The sequence below is a fragment of the Miniopterus schreibersii genome (assembly GCF_964146895.1).
Source record: "Miniopterus schreibersii genome assembly, chromosome: 1".
NCBI classification, from domain to species: domain Eukaryota; kingdom Metazoa; phylum Chordata; class Mammalia; order Chiroptera; family Miniopteridae; genus Miniopterus; species Miniopterus schreibersii.
In genome coordinates, this window is record NC_138101.1 from 52809481 (window position 1) to 52830391 (window position 20911).

General features: G+C 39.4%; 1 protein-coding gene across 5 annotated transcripts in view; it reads right to left on the bottom strand.

Moving 5' to 3' along the window:
• FAM13A (family with sequence similarity 13 member A) overlaps positions 1–20911 on the bottom strand; it is a 264235-nt gene that overhangs the window by 76566 nt on the left and 166758 nt on the right. The window contains exon 1 of one of the 5 annotated variants that reach the window (XM_081157520.1): positions 12257–12850. The exons of the other annotated variants lie outside the window; for them this stretch is intronic. Within the exon in view, the coding sequence (XP_081013646.1) occupies positions 12257–12285 (29 nt within the window). The 5' untranslated portion in view covers positions 12286–12850. Of the gene's footprint in view, positions 1–12256; positions 12851–20911 lie in introns of those variants that run through there. 5 annotated transcript variants of the gene reach the window in all.

Consider the following 20911-nt stretch of genomic DNA (forward strand, 5'->3'; position numbering starts at 1 on the left):
ATACACTCCTACTTTTTAAAAATAAGCACCTGTAATATAGATGAAAGAGGGAGTGTGTGTCATGAAATTAGGCCAATGACAAACTGTAACAACTTGGAATTCACTCAATTTCCTCTTTGGTTTGCTAGTATAAGTCCCATGTTTTAATCATTTCCTGTTTGCTGACTCCGCATAATGGCCACGCTTAAGCAGCTAATTAATTTGCTTTTTAAAAAAAATTAATTCAAACATATATTGAGAGGTTTGGGTAATCAAGTCATGCATGTCAGGCAATCAGGTGCTTAATGTCCTCAGACATTATATTCTCTCCAAACAACTGCCCGTGGGAAGAACATTTCTCAAATAGACCCAAGTGAAAGTCCAAATCTAAGAAGCTACAAATGAGGATGACAATCGCATAGCTATTAGGGTTTTAGTGGGGTCCTATCTAAGTTATTTTTCAATATGGCACGACGTTGGTAAATGCAGATAAATGGATGTCGCCTAGACTTAGAATCTTCATGAGCTGCAATAATTTAGAAACTAAAGCCACAGAATGCAATGCCTATCAATTTAATTACACAGCAGCTAATTGAAATGAAAGTCATGGTGTTTTCTGTGTCTAAGAAAAACCAAATATTGTTGGGAGAATTCCTGGAGTGAGGTATTCAGACTGGACTTCCAATTACTGGATCAAAAGCACCATTCCATTCAACTCCCCTGTGAAACGTTCCAATCAGTCCAACTTTCTAATTGGTTAATGTGGCTGCCTACCAAAATAATTAACATAATCTGCATATTTAGTTACACACTTTGTATTTTCAAGTGATTTGAGCTGCAAGAAACAGTTTGTGTTCCCTGAGGACAGAAAAATAAGTAAATGTTAAGGATTAGGCTCCATTCATTGAAAAAATCCAGGAAAACCATCTATGGGGGCTTAGGAAGAAAAACAAAGAGCAAAAGGGAGAGAGGAAGTAAAGGACAAGTGAAAGGGTAAAACTAAAGTACTAAGTAAACATTTTTATGCAATTCAGGTGTTTCTGTGTTTTCTTCACGTTGCAACAGGACGTGCCAGGAAGAATATTCTTAGAGAAGGAGCAGGCGAGTGAGGTTAATTAGCACGTTTTCTTTCCTCCCTTCCTTTGCAAAACACAAAGTGCCACAATTCCTAGAGCATTTTTGATTTACCCACAGTCCCGGGCAAGGCCCTGCGCCACCCCAGCTGGGGAGCGATGCAGCAGCCGGCGTTCTGCTCTTCAGGTTTTTGGTTTGGCCCCATTCAGGAAACAGGCAAAAAACAATCTCCCTGTTCTGTTTGGAAAGCAAATGTAAAAGTTTTCACATTGATTAGTAGCTGAGTGTGTACCGCTATAATCGCGGGGGATATTTTTGTAGATGTATATATATATACATATATATATGTATATATATGTATATATATATATATATATGTATATGTGTGTGTGTGTGTGTGTGTGTGTGTGTGTATACTTCCTTATTGTAAACCCAAGCAGTTTTGTTCACCATATCATTATTTGTATATTGTGACTTAAAAACGCAACACTGAGCCAGTAGAAATGAAAACAAACTATTGAAGTTGAAGAGCAAATGGATTTTCCTGACTAAAGGGTAAATGTTAAGAGCTGAAGCTGTTAATATTCACAGGACATGCATTTAGCCAACACTAAGAGGTATTATTTTGGAGGCAAAACAAACAGACAAGGTTTCCAAAAATTTAACCCTCTCCACCCCTTAAGATAGAAAAAATTTCTACCACTTTCTCTTTTTTCCCTACTACTTTCTTGAATGCCTCCTGGAAATTTGAAATATATTGCTATGGGTTGAATTGTGTCCCTTCAAAAAGATATGCTGAAGCCCTAACCTCCGGTATGCCAGAAAGTGACCTTATTTGGACATAGGATTTTTACAGAAGTGACCAAGTTAAAATGAAGTTATTAGAGTGGTGTCCTTATAAAAAGGGGCAATTTGGATACAGAGACAGAGGCCCACAGGGAGAATGCCCTGTGAAGACCGGAGTTATGCTGCTACAAGCCACGGAACTACCAGAAGCTGGAGGGAGGCCCACGATCCCCCAGCACCTTCAGCGGGAACAGGGCCCTGCCAACACACTGATTTGGGATTTCTGGCCTCCAGGACAGTGGGATGATAAATTTCTGTTGTTCGAAGTCCCTGTTTGTGCTACTTTGTTATAGTAGCCCTAGGAAACCAATACATCTGCTAATTTTTCCCCCTCTAAATTCAGAAATAAGAATCTGCCTAACAAAGGTGTCTCCATCTCACAAACAGGTTGTGCTCTGAAAATTCATTGTAGGAACATTACGACTAGAATGAAGTTCCCCTACTGAAAATGGGTCTGATTTCCAGGCCTGTAATAACCTCTCAGTCAAATGAACTGTCCTCAATAAGTAGTCCAGGTACAATATTTTAAAGGACTTTTGGCCATGATCCATTTAGAAAAACATTTTACATCATGAGAGTACAAATAAATTTTAAAAATGGACACACATTTCATTAAATTATTCTTACTTTGGATATTTTCTATTTTATGTTTCTTATGTAAAATTATATAAAATATGGGTGATGACCTGTTAAATTAGTTTTATGACCATTAATAGGTCATGACTCACATTGAAAAACAGTTCTAAAACACTATTCCAAATATACTTCTCCCCTGCTTGATGCATAGAATGCACACTCAATGAATATTTTTGAATTAAGATCCCACAGGCAGAGAGAAAACACTTTTTCCTTTTCTGCCCCACTTCCAGAATCAGCTCGAGGCCCAAGAAGAACAGATTTGGTTGACTGTGGATTGCACAGAAAAGCATAGAGAGGAAGTAGGTCCAGATATGCCCAGCAGTGGGCATGAAGATGTAGTTCTGGAAGGCCACAGGGAGCTAACAGAGTCTCTTTTAAATATTCTTTTCCTGGCTGTAACACAGAATGGTATCAAGAAGACTCAGGGCGAGGGTGAATGCTCTCTTGGGTTCCTCTTTACTTTGTGTCTGTGGAGTTATCTCCTGCATTCTATCTTTTAGATTCAAAGGAACATCTCATTCTATTTCAATCTCATCCACCCAGTTAAGTTCTATCTCAGATGACCTTCTGGTTGACAGCTTGAACTCTCTTAGAAGTTGAAGGAGGTGAGGGTGTGTGCCTCTGGGGAAGAGGAGTTTGTAAGCAGGGAGGGGGTGGGAGTGCTTGGTCTTCTACTTCTTTTGTGTCTCTCCACTTGGTTAGCAGGTCAAAAGGGAACCATAAATACCTACTGATTGAATGACACAGCCAAGAGGCTCAAGGTGGGATCACTGGGGATCACACCTCACAGGGGACCCTGGCTGAAGACATGTTTCGAGGCACAAAATGGAATTTTCATTCCTGTTATATTTAAGTCATGTTAATAAACCATCTGCTCTCCTTAAAGAAGTTTATCTCTTACTCCCACCTCTGGTAAGCCACCAAATTGTATTGATTCTATCTAAAAGAAAACAAGTTACTTGAATTGGATCTTTCCTTCCCATTTCCACCGCCCTAGTCTTTTGCAAAAGCAACTCTCTCTTTCCTTGCTACCCACACCAGTTTATCTTTAGTCCTCTCACCAGATGCATCCTCCAAACTTAAGAGCCTGTCCGGCTTCCCCACTGGCTTTGGGGTAAAACCAAATGTCTAAACCTGGCATACAAGGTGCCTCTCAATCTAAGTCCAACATACTTCTCTAGGCCTCTCAGCATACTTTTCCCATTTATATGTGCTGTTCCCTCTGTCTTAAATGCTTCCTCCACCTCTCTCTGCCTGATAAATACTTATCTCTTAGCTTTCATGTCCTCTAATCTGGGAAGCCATCTCCAGCACCCTGGAGAGGGAGCTGCTTCTTCCTCCAGGCTCTGAGACACTGTTCACAGCTATATGCCCCTACTGAGCCTCACCTCCTGGATTTGTCTTTATCTTTGTACAAGGTACCTAGAACACACCAGGTGCTCAATAAATGGCTGTTGAATAAAATCAGCATCATCCAGACTTTGCTGAGTGCTAACACTACTGTTGGATTAAATATCTTGAAAACAGACATTTTATAATTTATAAAATTAATTTTTCCAGTAGAAGCATTCTCAGATATCTGTACGTTGATTATTTTAAGTTATTTTGCTCTCTTCTATTCAAAACAATGAAATTTCAACTGTGCCATGGGTTTTCTCCCATTCTTACTTTAAAAAAAAGAAAACAGCCCTGGCTGGATAGCTCAGTTGGTTAGAATGCCTTCCCGATGCTCCGAGGTTGTAGGTTTGATCCCCAGTCAAGGCGCATACAAGAATCAACCAATGAATGCATAAACAAGTGGGACAACAAATCCATGTTTCTCCCTCTCAAATCAATAAATAAAAAGAAAAAAATTTCTTTTCTTCAACTGCACAATTAGAGGTATGAGTCCTTCTGTTATGTCAGCGATGTAAACACTGTATTTTCTGTGCTGAACAGTGAACCCAGACAAGGATATGTTCAGGCAAAGTACTGTTTGAATTTGTCCTTGCCAGAAAATGTATCTGTTTGTTCTGGCTTGAAAACAGAAAAAGAACATTATTTCACTCACTGCAAAACCAAAGGCTGTTTGGGGCTCAGAAATTTTTGGTTTAGTCACAAAACTATTATCAGGGCAGCTGAAATCTCTCATTTGTCTTTGAAAGGCTTGTTCAGAAAAGTGATGCTTGTCATTATTATATAGATACACAAAAGGGCTGCCATAGGGAGGCGGCAGTTTAGAACGCACAGTACAGTAACTTCCTTTTAGAGGGGGTTGATCCTAGTTGATGAGAAATATTTTTAGAACGTTAGTAAATATGCTAAAATATTTTCTAATATTTAGTTACTAGAACAAAAAGCCAAAGAATTGGGGATACCTGCAGAAGAAAGGGAAATAATAAATTATTTTTACTAACTCCTTTTAATAATTACCTTAATTGTATTAATGGTTTGCTAATATAGCTTTTATTAACAGATATAACTTCCCAAACTGTTAACTCTGAATGTGGATTTCTGGAGGGAGACAAATGGCAGAGAAAGCAATGGAAATGATCCTGTCACCTTCCTCCTAACAAACTGTCCCTGCTGCCAGTGGAAGGCTCTGCACAGAAAAAGTCAAGGGCTTGTTTCTATGTCACCATGATTTTTTGTTTTGTTCATCCTCACCAGATGATATTTTTTCCATTGATTTTGAGAGTGTGGTGGGGGAGGAGAGACAGACATCGATCACATTGATTGGTTGCCTCCCTTGCAACCCAGGCACAGTGTCCTTGACCGGGAATGGAACTGAAGGCTGATCTCTAACCACTTGGCTACACCGCCCAGGGCTACATCGTCAGGGCTTTGTGCGGGTTCCTAGGCTGATGAGCCACCGGTGACTGTATGAAGGCCTGATGTCTACCTGCACTGGGCCTTGTGAGCTCCCACAGCCACATGCTAGTGCTCGGCCAGCATTTTCTGAGGTCTCCTTGTCAGAGCCTATGACAGGTGCTGGAGATACACAGGCTAATAAGATATGGTCCCAACCCTCACAAAACTTACAGGCCAGGAAGAAACAGCAACTTGAAATTTGGTAATAATAACTTAAAAAAGGGATACAATTATGAAACAGGGACAGCATGTACCGAGGACTCCCCAGATAAGCCGGGCTTTGGGTCAAGAGCTTCATATACATTTTCTCACGCAATCTTCAAAGACACCCTTGGAGGGAAGTATCACTAACCAGATTTTTCAGATAATAAGTCTTAGAAAGGTTAATCAACTGGATAAAGGCCACAAAGCCAGGCAGAGGACAGATTTCTAGGCCTAAGACATGAAGGCTGGCAGTAGGTGATATGAGTGACACGGGGAGTGAATTTTAAAGGTCACCTGGGCATTTTTAGGAGACAGATAATGGACAGGAGAACAACTATTCAACAAAGAGAACGTGTGAAGGCCTGGCCAATGCAGTTCCAGCTACAAGCCAGGAAGTGGCACTAGCTGAGGAGAGGGGAAGGGGAGGAGAGGGAGGGGAGGAAGGAGGGGAGGGGGAATCAAGGAAGGGGAGGGAAAGGGGGAGAGGAGGGAGGAGGGGGGAGCAGGCATAAGCTCGAGTTTTTGCAAAGTGAAGTGTTTGAAAACCAAGGAGAGTCAAACAAGGCATATGAATGGTCTACTCTGGCTGGCATTCCATTCCTAATTTTAGTTTCAGGGGCTATTTTAACCTAGACAGTGAAGTTACATTTCTTTCCATGATAATTTTGCTGACAGCAAAATACTGATGTTTCTTCTTAAACTTTTCTAAACTCTTAACTTTTTTAACATTTTAGTTCCATTCAATATGATCTGAGTGAAACAGTTAGATTTCTATTAAATTCAAATTTTCTGATTTTTATTTTTATGTTTGATGAGAAGATACCATGTTTTCCTGATCCCAAACTTTAAAGGTTTTATCAAATGTATCCTGTGTCTCTCCCTTCTCCCCTGCCCAGTGTTTTTATTTCTTCACTTAGGAACCTCAATTTAAAAAATCAACTTCTAGGGCTTCCCACTACTTTGTTTTAGTTATGTCCCCACCATTTCCATTAACATGTCTTTCTTATGTGAGAACTAAAATCAGTTTCCATACCTGGCTTCATGATTATCTATCTGTGCAAGGGTTATAATGCAGAGCCCAGAGAGGGGAATCGATAGACAGAAAGTAGATTGGTGGTTGCCTAGTGTTGGGATAGGTGGATTACGGGTTGTTTTAGTTAGTTCGGGCTGCTATAAGAAGATACCCCAGATTGGGTGGTTTAAACAACAGAAACATTTATTTCTCACAGTTCTAGAGATTGGAAGTCTGAGATCAGGGTGCCAGCCTGGTTGGGTTCTGGGGAGAGCTGTCTCTGGCTTGCAGATGGCTGCCATGTCCCCACATAACTGGAGTGGGAGGGTGGGAAGGGGGAAGAACACACTCTGGTCCCTTTATCTCCTTATTAGGACACCAATCCTATCACGGGAGCTCCACCTCCATGACCTGGTCCAAATCTAATTACTTCCCAAAGGTATCCTCTATTCAAATACCATCACACTGGGGATTAGAGCTTCAACATATGCATTCTGTGGGTACACAAACATTCAGTCCACAGTAGAGGTTGATAGCTACAGAGTACAGGGTTTCTCTTTGGGTGACAAAAATATTCTAAAATTGATGGTAGTGATGGGTGTACAACCTTGTGAATATTCTAAAATTCAATGACTTGTACACTTCAGGTGAATTGCACAGTATGTAAATTTTATCTCAATAAAGCTATTACCAAAAAGTTATTTCCAGCCCTTAAGGGAAGAATAAATAGTGCCTTAAAAAGGTTTTCTACAGTGCAAATGGTTAATTCGACAATTCATTCTGATCATCACATAAACATATAAGTATCACAGGGAAAAAAATAAGGTAAGAAGTTTTGAGAGTTTCAAGAAATTTGATTCCAAGGTATTTTTAATGGCGCTTTCCACAAACCATTCTTCAGGTCACTTTCCAACATTCATCCAACAAAACAGAATGCAATGACAGAGCCTCACTTTAGCTGTGTTAAGTACCCTTGCATTCAAGGAACTGAAAGGTATAGCAAGTGTAATATCAACAAAACAGCAAGAAAAGCGGTATACAACTCCACGTCCGAGCAGTTTTATCTTTCACGAAGAACTATCTTTGTCTTTAACTACAAAATTCCCCCCCACAGTCGCTATGTCAGGTATTATCACCCCATTTTATTGATGAGGAAAATGACCTGCCCAAATTTATATGGCAGCGTGTCTGGATATGGTGTTTGGTGGCAAGTTTACCACCTTTCACACCGTTTTCCCCACTGTTTAGTGCTGAATATCTAACGCCTCTAGTTTTTCAATAGTTTCAACATGGTGCTCTCCATAATATTGAAAAATATTAGTTCACCTTATATTAGTTCACCTCACCTTAGTTCATACTATCTTCTTTATTTGGAGTCATGAGCAAATACACAGACTCCAGGAGTACTGCAACCACCATAGGAGCGTAGAGTTCAGAGACCTTACTTGTTCTCAATGAATTCTTATTACTACCAAACACTGACCATGTCTACGTTACACAACCCCATAGGGTTAACCCAGACGTGAAGTGAGGCCGCTTTCAACTCCCTATGACACTGTGTTTGTGGAAGGGGAGAGGGGAGCGCAGGGAGTGTTATCAAAAAGGCAACAAGTTATGAATACTCTGAGTTTATAGACATAGTAACTGGAGGTGTCACCACCACAAGCAGCAGAGGGCTCTCTAACACCACACAGAAGACAAGAGCAGGGCCATTATTACCTGGGTTCCCTAGTAAACTCCCATGTCATCCCCATGCTATCAATGTTTATTTTGTTTGCAAAAGGATAATCTAAAGACCAGTACTTAGAAAGACCAGATGAATTCTGCTATAAGGAACTTTAGTGGGATTTTCCCATGCTGCATCAATAATACATGCTAATTAACCCTGTTGCTATAAGTCTTCCTAACAGAACCACTGCAATTTGGAATTACCATGTATTTCACCATCATAAAATAAATATTCAGTAACATATATTAAATATCATAATTTTCTCGATGAAGCAATAGAAAAGAGAATTATACAGACATTATTAATCTGTTTCCTGCTATGGTAAATAAGCCAAGGAAAGAACAGGACGCTAACACGTGAAAGTAGATGACAATGCAACAAGACCAATGGAATCTAAATTAATCACCAGCGCTCTTAACTTCACCCTTTATTGTTACTCTTTGTGGATATAAACTGAGTTAACGGGTAAGCCTGGAATCTGATGAAATATGCTATCTCCTTTGTGACAGAAGGTATACTTAGTCCCCTGAAGAAATAAAACTTTTAATTCAATTCTTAATATAGTTCCTCCACTTATTTCTGTATTATTGCATTTCTTTTCCAGATGGCAAGGATATCCATACAACGACACAGTGTTGAGTTTTAAAATTAAGTATAAGAAATGCATGTAAATATTGTAGTATTTAAAAAATAATAGGGATAATTTCACCATCTCAATAGATATGTACTAAGGTCCCATCTTTAATTTATGCCATTTGAAGTAAAATGTAGGAACTGAGTTCTTCACTCTACAGAGAGTCACACTTTAAACATTCTGCCCCTGCAGTTTTTTCTAAAGATCATGAGTTTCTAAATAGTCAACTCCATCCTGGAAAGTCTGCAAATCACGTTAAGTAAGAAAAACAGAGCAGAATACATGAAAGGGAACCAAAGTATTTTATTTCCTTCTGAACTTTCATCCTCACCTGTTATTCTCATCTCAGATACAGATTAGCAGTAACAAATTTATCTTCTACATACTTTCACAATATGCTAAGAAAGGCTAAAAAGTCACTCACGGGAATTGTAAGCTAAGTAGACATTCGGGTACAATGCCCTCTAATAAGACCACACGCTTAAATGAGGTTAAATGAAACACACGGCGGGTTCCCCACGCAGGCGCATCTGCATTGCTGCCCGCCGCACTCACTGTGAGTGTCTGGTAGTGACTGCATCCTGACTAGCTTGTGACCTCTTTGAAGCAGAACCTGTGTCTTAATTACCTTAGTATCACAGGTAGTACAGAATAGAGTTCCGTCATAGACAAAAATGTTCAGCATCTCAGGATGCTCTGTTTTAGTAAGTAACACTCACCGTCTAGTAAATGAAAGCACCAATTATGAAAAAACCCCCACACCTCCCATAAAGTCATGATACTCAGTATGGTATTTTGGGATGTTGATTAGTTTATTGAGAGATTCTTATATACCTGCTGTCAATGGCTTTATATCAGCTATAATCATTAACTAGAGTTTAGACCAGTGTTTCTCTGAATGTGCGAACCATTTTGATCAGATTTACTTTTAGAAAGCTTGTTAAAATGTAGATAATTTCCCTGTCACACCCAGATTCAGATTCAATAAATCCAGGGAAGGAAGGGAGCAGGACAAAGTTAATTTGAAAAATAAATTCTGCCCTAGCCGGTTTGGCTTGGTGATGACAGCGTCAGCCCGCGGACTGAAGGGTCCCAGGTCCGATTCTGGCCAAGGGCATGTGCCTTGTTTGCAGTCTCCATCCCTGGTTGCCTTCCCAGTCCGGGTGCGTGTGGGAAGGCAACCAATTGATGTGTATCTCTCACATCCATGTTTGTTTGTTTGTTTTTCTCTCTCTCTTTCCCCCTTCTACTCTCTCTGAAAAAGCAATGGAAAAAATATCCTCGGGTGAGGGTTAAAAATAATAACAATAAGAAAATAAGTTCCCCAGGTAATTCTCATGCATCTAAAGTATGAGAAGCATTGGCCTCTCTACAAATAGTGAGTATAAATTTCTTTAACTGGTACTTAAAGCTCAGGAACAGGAATGCTTTCTTCCTAAGTGCTTAGATTCACAAGAGATCCTTATCAAGGAGAACCGCACAAACCTGGTCCTTGCCTTCAGGAGGTTTATAATCAAAGGCAGGCAGAGGCCAGGAATGAAGATTGCAGGGTAATCAATCAAATGAAATTCTCAGGGATAGGCAAACAGTGAATTTGCTGATCAGCATTTTTATTTTTGAATGCAAATTCAAATTATTCCTCTTACATAGGTGGATTGATAAAGACTAACAATGCAAAATAATTCTGGAGGAAATTATGCTGATTCCATTTTAGCTTTTGTCAACTTACCTCTCAAAACTATGTTTTAGCAGTCTAAAGATCTATTTCCTTCTTAACATTTATTATATCCTACAGTAGCTTATTACAGAGTTCAGTAATAGCCCATATTCTTATCTAGAACATGACTTGCTTAAGACCCTGAAGAACTGACATCATTATAAGAAAAACAAGTTCCCATCTTTAAAGCTGGAAACCAAATCAAGACTCCAAAAAGTGTACATTAGTTTTAGTGTCTTGTAGGCTTCAAGCCTGTGGATCTTTCCACATGAAAAATTTTCCACAGAAAAATTTCAGATCTATCTATAAACCACTTTAAGCTTCCTTGGGTTAGTTTTTTAGAGAAGGAATTCTTGGGACACTCCCATTAATTTCCCATTACAGTGCATCTGTCATTACAATGAGAGAAAAACAAGTACACTGGTTTATCTCACAGTATACATCTGCAGGACCTGTTCTGCAAATAAACACAATTTTTGTTTACCTTATCTTAATTATTAAAACATGAACATTCAGTAAAATACTGATGGCATGGTTTTTAACATGAAATTTATTTTTGACCTGATTTTGTCAGTCTTACAGATAAACTGTATTTATTATTTCATTTAAAAGGTCATTTTTGCTAATAAAACCCTCTGTAGTTTTCTTAAAGGAAGCATTTATACGGGATCGAATGCCACTGCAGGTAAAGCAGTTGAAGTTGAAATACGATAATATGACTGGCAAAAGTCATTTTAAAAATTATAAACGGTGACCTTGGGCAACTCAGACTTCCTCCATGCCTCAGTTTTCCCGTTGTCAAAGTGAAGGACTAGACCCCGTCATCACACAGGTGACTTCCAGCTCTAACATTCCAGGATACACTGTTCACTTATCAGTGCGCCAGCAGTGCTCTTTCTAACAAACCCCTTTGTTTCAATTTACGTTTCTCTGCCCCGCCCCACCCTCTATAATTCATTATAATCATTAACGAAAAAACAGCCCTTTGCTCAAGTGTTTTTATGTAGCAAGTTTTAAAAAGGTGTCATTTGTGTAATAAATCTATCTATAACTACTCTTGGGGAAATACTACCCTTAGCATTTATGTTCATGTCGTATATTTTACTTATTAATAGAAAATCCTTGCCTAGATCTGAACTCCAGAAGGGAGGGATCCTAAGATGCATTTTTTAAAGGTCTTTAGCCTATTGAGCTTGGATCTTACTACAGTTTCACAACACGGCTAAGAAGCTGATTCAGTTTATTACAAATCTGCTCGATAAAATCTTCAGTTTCTCTTTTTCTTTACATTCAAAGATATTTTCTTACATTTATTTTTATTCAAGGAAGAAAAAAACCCACCTGAACATAATAATCAAGTAAAAAAGATAAGAAACTGGGCAAAGTGTCAGTAAAAGCAGCAGGATAACCTTCACATTTCTCTGGTCCTACTGCAGAACACCACGTACCATGGACTCCACACAATTTGCAGCACGTCGCTAAAGGATGCCGAGTCCCGGCGAAGTGACACGGTTTGATACCACTCAGGACATGCGGAACAGAATAAAACGAGCAAACAGGGAAGAATACTACCTTTGCAGAGGCATGATTTCACAAGCCATTCTTGTGCATAAATTTGCAAGGGACCCTCGCGACCGTCTTCCACGCCGAGCGCCAAGCGCGGTCGTCTGTCCAGCGGCCGCCGTCCGACAGTGGCAGCCGGGCTGGGGCGGGAGGCTGCGCTCGCGGCTCGCCGGGTGCTGTCAGCCTGCAAACTCCTCCAAGCCACGCGGCTCCGCCGCCCGCCTCTGCATTTAGGCTGCGGGCCACTCTGCCCTTTTGTTCCGGGGAAGCAGCCGAGCCACCCAGCGGACCCGAGGGGCAGCTGCGGGGCTGCCTGAAGGCTCCGCTCCTGCTGCAGCCGCAGCTCCCGGCCCCCTCCTCCTTCCTCTGCGGCACCTCCTGCTCCTCAGTGGGCTTGCTTCATTCTGGGAACTCGAAACTTTCTCCTTCGCAGTTCCGCAGACGAGCTTGTCAGTTTGGGCCAGGCAGCCAATAACTGCAGCAAGAGTGCAGAGTCCCTTACTGCTCAGCCTTGCAGAGGCTGCCAGCAAGGAAATCCATTGGTCAAGGACAGGCGCTGCTTCTGGAGCGCAAGGTTTCTGTGCCAGAAAGCAGCAGAGCTATGCTCCCTCCCCTTTCTTCCCCAGGAAAAAAACACACACACAAAAACAACCAAACAAACCACTAACTTTGGAAGGCACGATACTTTTCTAGAAGGAAGGCATGCTTCTAGACCCTTGCCCTGCCCACATTTATTTCCTGCTGATGTTTGTTTACACTGAGGTGGTTAGTAGTCCCTGGTGACATCACCCAAGTCACGTAGCTCTCGCTTCTGGGGAAGATGTATGTCCTAAGGCTGCCCACATTCTTGAAGGATCAAAGTATCTACTTCCATGGAAGTTATTTCAACTTACTATTTCTGCATTTTATCGTTATAAAATTGGACGTGTTTATTTACATAGCCATTTTCCTCTAAGAACATCAACAGCCTATTTTGGTCTCTTCTCTTCTCTTCTCTTCTCTTCTCTTCTCTTCTCTTCTCTTCTCTTCTCTTCTCTTCTCTTCTCTTCTCTTCTCTTCTCTTCTCTTCTCTTCTCTTCTCGTCTCGTCTCCTCATCTCATCTCATCTCATCTCATCTCATCTCATCTCATCTCATCTCATCTCATCTCATTCTCATCATCTCATCTCATCATCAATCAATCATTACAGGTAACACCAAATCAATTTTTCCATAACATCTGCTAAATGCCTGTTAATTATCCAGTTCTCCCTGATAGTTCCTTCATCATGGAACACTAAAGTGTTATTTTTTAGAAACATAATTGCTAATCCATAAATTTCATACACTGCAAGAACAATAATAGACACACATTTTAATGAGATTTCTTTTACATCATGGGAATGGCAAAGAGTTACAAAAAAGTCCAGAGCATCACTTTTAGAAGAAGGGACAGAGAATCCGAGTTCATGATGTTCAGAAATAGACGGGGGCTCGTGGTCCAAAAAAGATATCCTCCGCCCTTATAGTTTTTCCCAGGTTTTTTTTAGACCACTCTTAATTCTGAATTTAGAACACTCAGTCCTATTGTAAGCATCTACTTTCCTTTGCTATACTGCTAATAAAAACATTTCATTATCTGACTAAAGCCTCTATCATACTTATGAAAGCGGATTGGTCACCCTGAAACTTATGTTCACATTATGATAGAATACCAATAACTAAAACCAGCCTTTTAAAACAATGGAAGATGAATTAAGGCCAGGACTTATTTTAATTGAAATTGTCAATATAGTCCTTTTTTTGTTTTGATTCTCAATTTGGAAATTCTAATTTGATTATCCAGCAGCAATAACTTAGTTCTGTATATCTGCTTAAGTTTTTTATTTTTCAAAATGCCTTTACATCTTAACACTTCAATTAACTGCTAGAGTTAGAAAATCAAGGTCATATTTTCTAAGACAGAGTCAAGAAGAAAAAGAAAATCTGAACAGACTGATAATTACTAAAGAAATAAATTTGATAATAGAAAAACCCACATCTCCAAACAAATAAAAGTTCTGGACCAGATGGTTTCACAGGTGAATTTCACCAAAAATTCAAAAGAATTAACACCTATTCTTCTCAAACAATTACAAAAACTTGAAGAGGAGGGAAGGCTGCCAAGTCTTTTTCAAAGTCAGCATTACACTGATTCCAAAACCAAAGACATTACCCCCCAAAATTATAGGCCAATATCCTTAACAAAATATTAGCACACTGAATCCAGCAATACATTAAAAAGATCACATATCATGATCAAGTGGGATTTATCCTGGGATGCAAGGTTAATTCAATATCCACAAATCAGTTAATGTGACACATCACATAAACAAAATGAAGGACAAAAATCATATGATCATATCAATAGATGCAGAAAAAGCATTTGACAAAGTCCAGCATCCACTTATGATAAAACTCTCAGCAAAGCGGGATTAGAAAGACTATATCTCAAACTAATAAAGGCTATATATGACAAACTCCCTGTTAACATCATAATGGTGAAAAGCTAAAAGCCTTTTCCTCAAGATCAGGAACAAGACAAGGATGTTCACTTTTACCACTTTTATTCAACATAGTACTAGAAGTCTTAGCCACAGCATCAGACAAAATAATAAATAAATAAAATAAAATAAAATAAAATGAAAGGCATCCAAATTGAAAAGAAGTAAAATTCTCAATATTTGCAGATGACTTGATACTGTATATAGAGAACCCTAAATATTCCACCAAAAAAACTATTAGAACTGATAAATGCATTCAGTAATGTAGTAGGATACAAAATTAATATTCAGAAATCAGTTGCATTTTTATACACCAATAATGAACTATCAGAAAGCGAAATTAAGAAAACAATTGCATAAAAAAATACCTAGGAATAAATTTAACCAAGAAGGTAAAAGACCTATACTTGGAAAATTATAGGACACTGAAGAAAGAAACTGAAGGAGCATCAAATAAATGGAAGCATATACCATGCTCATGGATAGGAAGAATAAACATTGTTAAAATGTCCATACTACCCAAAGCAATCTATACATTCAATGAAATCCCTATCAAAACACCAGTGGTATTTTTCACAGAACTAGGACAAATAATACTAAAATTTATATGAAACCACAAAAAAGTCCAGTGGCCACAGCAATATTGAGAAAAAAGAACAAAGTTGGAGGTGTTTCTCTACCTGATCTCAAAGTATAGTACAATTTTGTAGTCATCAAAACAGCATGATACTGGCATAAAAACAGACACACAGATTAACAGGACAGAACAAAGAACCCAGAAATAAACAATACCTATATGGCAAATTAATCTCTGACACAGGAGGCAAAAATATACAATGGGGTAAAGACAGTCTCTTCAATAAATGGTGTTGGGAAAGCTGGACAGATATATGCAAAAAAATAGAACTAGACAATTTTCTTACATCATATACAAGAATAAACTAAAAATGGATTAAAGGCTTATATGTAAGACCAGAAACATAAAACTCCTAGAAGCAAACACAAGCAGTACACTCTTTGACACTGCTTTTAGTCATATATATATATATCTCCTCGGGGAAGGGAATCAACAGGAAAAAAATAAACAAATGGGACTACATCAAACTATAAAGTTTTTGCACAGCAAAGGAAGCCATCAACAAAACAAAAAGACAACCTACTGCATAGGAGAAGATATCCATCAATCATACATCTGATAAAGGGTTAATATCCAAAATATGTAAAGAACTCATACAACTTAACAGCAAAAAAACAAAACAACAACAAAACTCCCAAACAATCCCATTAAAAATGGGCGGAGGACCAGAATAGACATTTCTCCAAATAGGATATACAGGCGGCCAACAGACATATGAAAAGAGGCTGCTCAATGTCACTAATCGTCAGGGAAATGCAAATTAAAACCACAACAAGATATCACCTCACACCTGTCAGAATGGCTGTCATCAATAAATGAACAAACAAGTGTTGGAGAGGGTGTGGAGAAAAGGGAACCCTTGTGCACTGCTGGTGGGAATGCAAATGGGTACAGCCACTATGGAAAACAAGAGGTTCCTAAAAAAATTAAAAATAGAACTACCTTATGACCCAGCAATTCTATTTCTTAGTATTTATTTGAAGAAATTCAAAACACTAAGTCAAAAGATATATGCATCCCTATGGTCACATTATTTTAAATAGCCAAGATATGGAAGCAACCTAAGTGTTCATCGAAAGATGACTGGATAAAGAATATGTAGTACATGTATACAATGGAATATCACTCAGTGATAAAAAGGAACGCAAGCTTACCATTTGTGACAACATGGATGGACCTATAAGGTTTTATGCTAAGTGAAATAAGTCAGACAGAGAAAGATGAATACCATATAATTTAACTTTTATGTGGAATCTAAAAAACAAAATAAATAAACACAACAGAAACAGACTTACTGATACAGAGAACAAACTGATAGTTGCTAGATGGGAGGGGGTGGTTGGGCTGGGTGAAAAAGGTAAGGGGATTAAGAGTTACAAATTGACAGTTACAAAATAGTCCTGGGACTATAAAGTACAGCACTGGGAATATAGTCAATAATACTGTAATAACTATATCTGGTGCCAGATGGGTACTAGACTTACGGGGGGGATCACTTAGTAAGTTATATAAATGTCTAACCACTATGCTGTATACCTGAAACAAATATAATATTACATGTCAACAGTAATTGAAAAATTTTAAAAAGCAAAGATTTAAAAAAAGAAAATCACTACTATATATCATAATACCTATTCTATTGATGAGTAAATCTGGAATTAGAATATTTAGTACTTTGTTCAAATTCACATAGAAAGTTAGTGGCAGAACAGACACTGGATTCCAAATTTCTCAGGCTCTGCTATACATCTACAGGACTCTTAAAAATATTTCATAAAATACAAATATTTTTAGAAATAGTTAAAATTCAAATGACAGAAATAATATTTTGTCTTTTCTGAATTTTTTGGAAAACACCTCAATACTATATGGCTAAAATAGATACATGAGTTCAACAATATAGGATCCAGCACTTAAAAAAAGTTAAATTGAACTACAATTTACACTTAACATATATAAGAGGTAAACTATTGATAGGCAGGAGCATTAAAATATTCACATATGATTACATATATATTACCTGAAAAATTAAGTCTTCCTGTCAACATTCCTTTAACATGCCACATTACCAGTGAGATGTCAATGGTTATTCTTTTTAAATCAGCTAATACTACAATTCAGTAATCACCTGCCTTTTCAAGTCTCTGTGGTTTACTTATAACCATTTCTCTCTCTTCCTAGTATTTTGGTCTACATCCTGGGCATTACTTGATGCTTGTTTACGAATTTATACCTGGATTTTGGCGCCTCCTTTCTGCCACACCCAGTGCCAGAGCCCTTGATCCCTTAAATACCTTTATTGTTTCTATTTCTAACATCCTCACATCAGCTAGCAGGAGCAGGAGCACCCCTCCCTGCTCGGACACTGATACTCTCAGGGCATTTCCTCTGCACTAAGCCCTTCGTGTGCTTTCCCCTTTTTCCTCAGCTCCTTTTGCTTAGCTCCCTTTTCAGCTGATTGTTTTTCTACCTCTGCAGCGGATAACCTGCACCCACACCAACTGGCATGCAGCTTTTCAAAGGCGCATTCCCGCCTCTCCTCGGCATTTCGTTATTTCTAACGAGTTTACTCGCACCCTCCGCTCATCTTTTGTAAATCGGGCAGCTGGGTTCTCCACCGCCAGACTGCTGAACACCGCAAAGAAAGTCACATAACGCTGGCAACTCATCATGCGAAAGATGCATGCTGCTTAACCTCGTCGCGAACCTCAGCGCTGTGGGGCGACCTTCTCAGTTATCTCTGATTTTTTTACTGCATTCCCACAGAAACGGTTGCAAATCTTCCCCAATGCTGCTAACCTGAACGTCTCAACGTCTCACAGTCACTAGTCACCTCGCCGCCTCAATTTACTGAAAAAGGCAATGGGTTTAGTGCACCCCTACACACACACACACACACACACACACACACACACACACAGACACACACAGACACACACACACAGACACACAGACACACACACAGACACACAGACACACAGACACACACACACACACACAGACACACACACACACACACACACACACACACACACACACACACACACCCCCCCCCCCCCCCCCCCGGCCTCATTCCTGTTGACTTCTTCCAAGCCTAGGAGAAAAGGTCCTCATTCCTCTTATCTAAAGGACCCAAACCTCTTACCTATTGCGAAGGTTAATAAACAGAAACCTCATGTAAATTGGAGTTGGGAGTGTCTGTAAAGAGGGCTCTCACCCCCTAATAAACATACTTTCCATTTCCATCTGGAAGATTTTTAAAAATTTATTTTTATTGATTTGAGAGAGAGATTTGTTGTTCCACTTATTTATGCATTCATTGGTTGAGTCTCGTATGTGCCCTAAATGGGGATTGAATCCACAACCTTGGTGTATAGGGACGACTTTCTAACCAACTGAGCTATTGGCCCCAGGGTCGGGGGTGGGTGGGTGGTGTGTGTGTGTGTGTGTGTGTGTGTGTGTGTAACTCTACTACTCCAGCGGGAAGGAGGATCTTCTCCCCACAATCACTCAACCAGTGTTACAATGCAGCCAATGAAAAGCCACTACACTTAGAGCTCCCAGTTTCCTCCAATGGGCTCTTATATTTGGATGCCATTAGATGAAATGTCCCAAATTGCAATTCTTTGTTGTTCCTGAATAAACCCTTTATCCTGGAAAAAGATCCAGCATGTGCTTGTTTACGGTCAGCAGTATGTGCTAGATCTCCTAATTTTCTCCCTCCTCTGGACGAAGCCTGATCTCTCCTACACCTTAACATTTCCCCTCTGACAGCCACCCAAGTAAGTGTTCCTCAGCCTTAAAAAATTGTCCTTGGCAGTCCTACCCTCCTGTGCTGTAGCACGATTTCCCTCTCCTTATTTGCTTAAGTTTTTTATTTTTCAAAATGTCTTTACATCTTAACACTTTAACTGCTTGAGTTAGAAAATCATGATTATATATCGTAATATCTCTTCTATTGACGAGTGAATTCGGTCCTAGGCCTCCTGAAAGCCTACCTCTGCTGCTCCCACTTCCTCGTAAATTACTTACTTCACCCCATGCCAACAAACTTCAGACTCCACTACTTTTCTGAAGCTACTTTTAAGGCCACCAATGCGCTTTAGGCCACTAAATATAAATGCCTTTTCTTAGGCCCCTTCTACTCTTAGAAAACATCCACTTTCAGTCATCGGAGTCTGTGGCTCTCTGTGATCTTCCCTGATCACTCCCTCTCCCCCCTTTTATTTCATTTGTCTTTCCTTCTCTCTTACCCTCTCCCTGCCTCACCCTCCAGCTCATTCAACACAAGCACTCGATTAGAGCTTAATAAATTGTGCTCTGGAATTATTAGGCTCCTGGGGACTGTATCCTGCCTCTGCCAGACAGGCGGTGTAAGCTTGTGCAGGCTGTGCGAAAAGCTCTGAAGCTGTTCTGAGGAATAACTGAGCTCATGCGTGCAAAACATGTAGAGTAGTGCCCAGCAAACAAGTGCTCAATAACTATTAGTATTAGCACCCTAATCAGCACTTTCAAGGCCTCATATTATCTAATTCCCAAATTTCTCCTCTGTCTGATCCTTCTTGTTAATGATGTTATTATTCTGTTTATGAATCAGACTCAAAGCATGAGTCACCTTTCCTCCTGCCTCTCCCAGCCTTAACCAGATCTGCTGGCTGTCCCGTCAGGTCTCTAATCAGCCAGCCTTGGTCAGCTGCAGTATTACCATAACCTTCAAATGATCTTTCTTCCTCCATTCACCGTATCTCCAATGCATACATTTCACTATTAGAGTTAATTTACCTGCTGTGATTATAATCTGGTCACTCACTCCCTCGCTTAAAAACTTCAATAGCTCTCAACTACCTCTAAAATGAACCCCAATTCTTTGCACATGATGATTAAGATTCTCCATCAATTAACCCCTAGTTACCCCTCCAGTTCAGCTGCTTATCTCTCCTAAGGAAACCACTCCAGACATATCTGGACATTATTTTCAAATCTGCTCTGAACTTTTCTACCCCAAACATTTTGTTCATGATGTCCCCTCTGTCTGGAATATTTCCCCATTACATTTCCTCCTGGAAAAATTCTATGTACACCTCAGGTTTAGGCCAGCTGAAGAAATCTCTTTCTTCTTTTAACTTATAAAGTCCTTCGCATCTCTTATGATATTTACCTATTTTCCCCACACAGTTTTATTATTATGTGACTCTATATATTGTCTCTCTATTAGAATGTAAGTTCTCAAGGACAAGAACTGTACCTTTTCTACAGCCATTACGGTGAAGAGACACTCAATAAGCGTTGAATGAATTAATTGACAAATCAATCACTCTTTCAGAGACCCAAGCATAGCTCCTTTGATTAGATTCGGCTGTATCAAGCAATATTTCTATCCACTTTTAAACATTTCCCACTGTAGGCCTATACTTAGGATAGATAAAGTAGATGTCTCATGTAGGTTCAATAAAGGATAACCAATAACTGACTACAGAAATAAACTACTGATGTGCAACAGTTTATT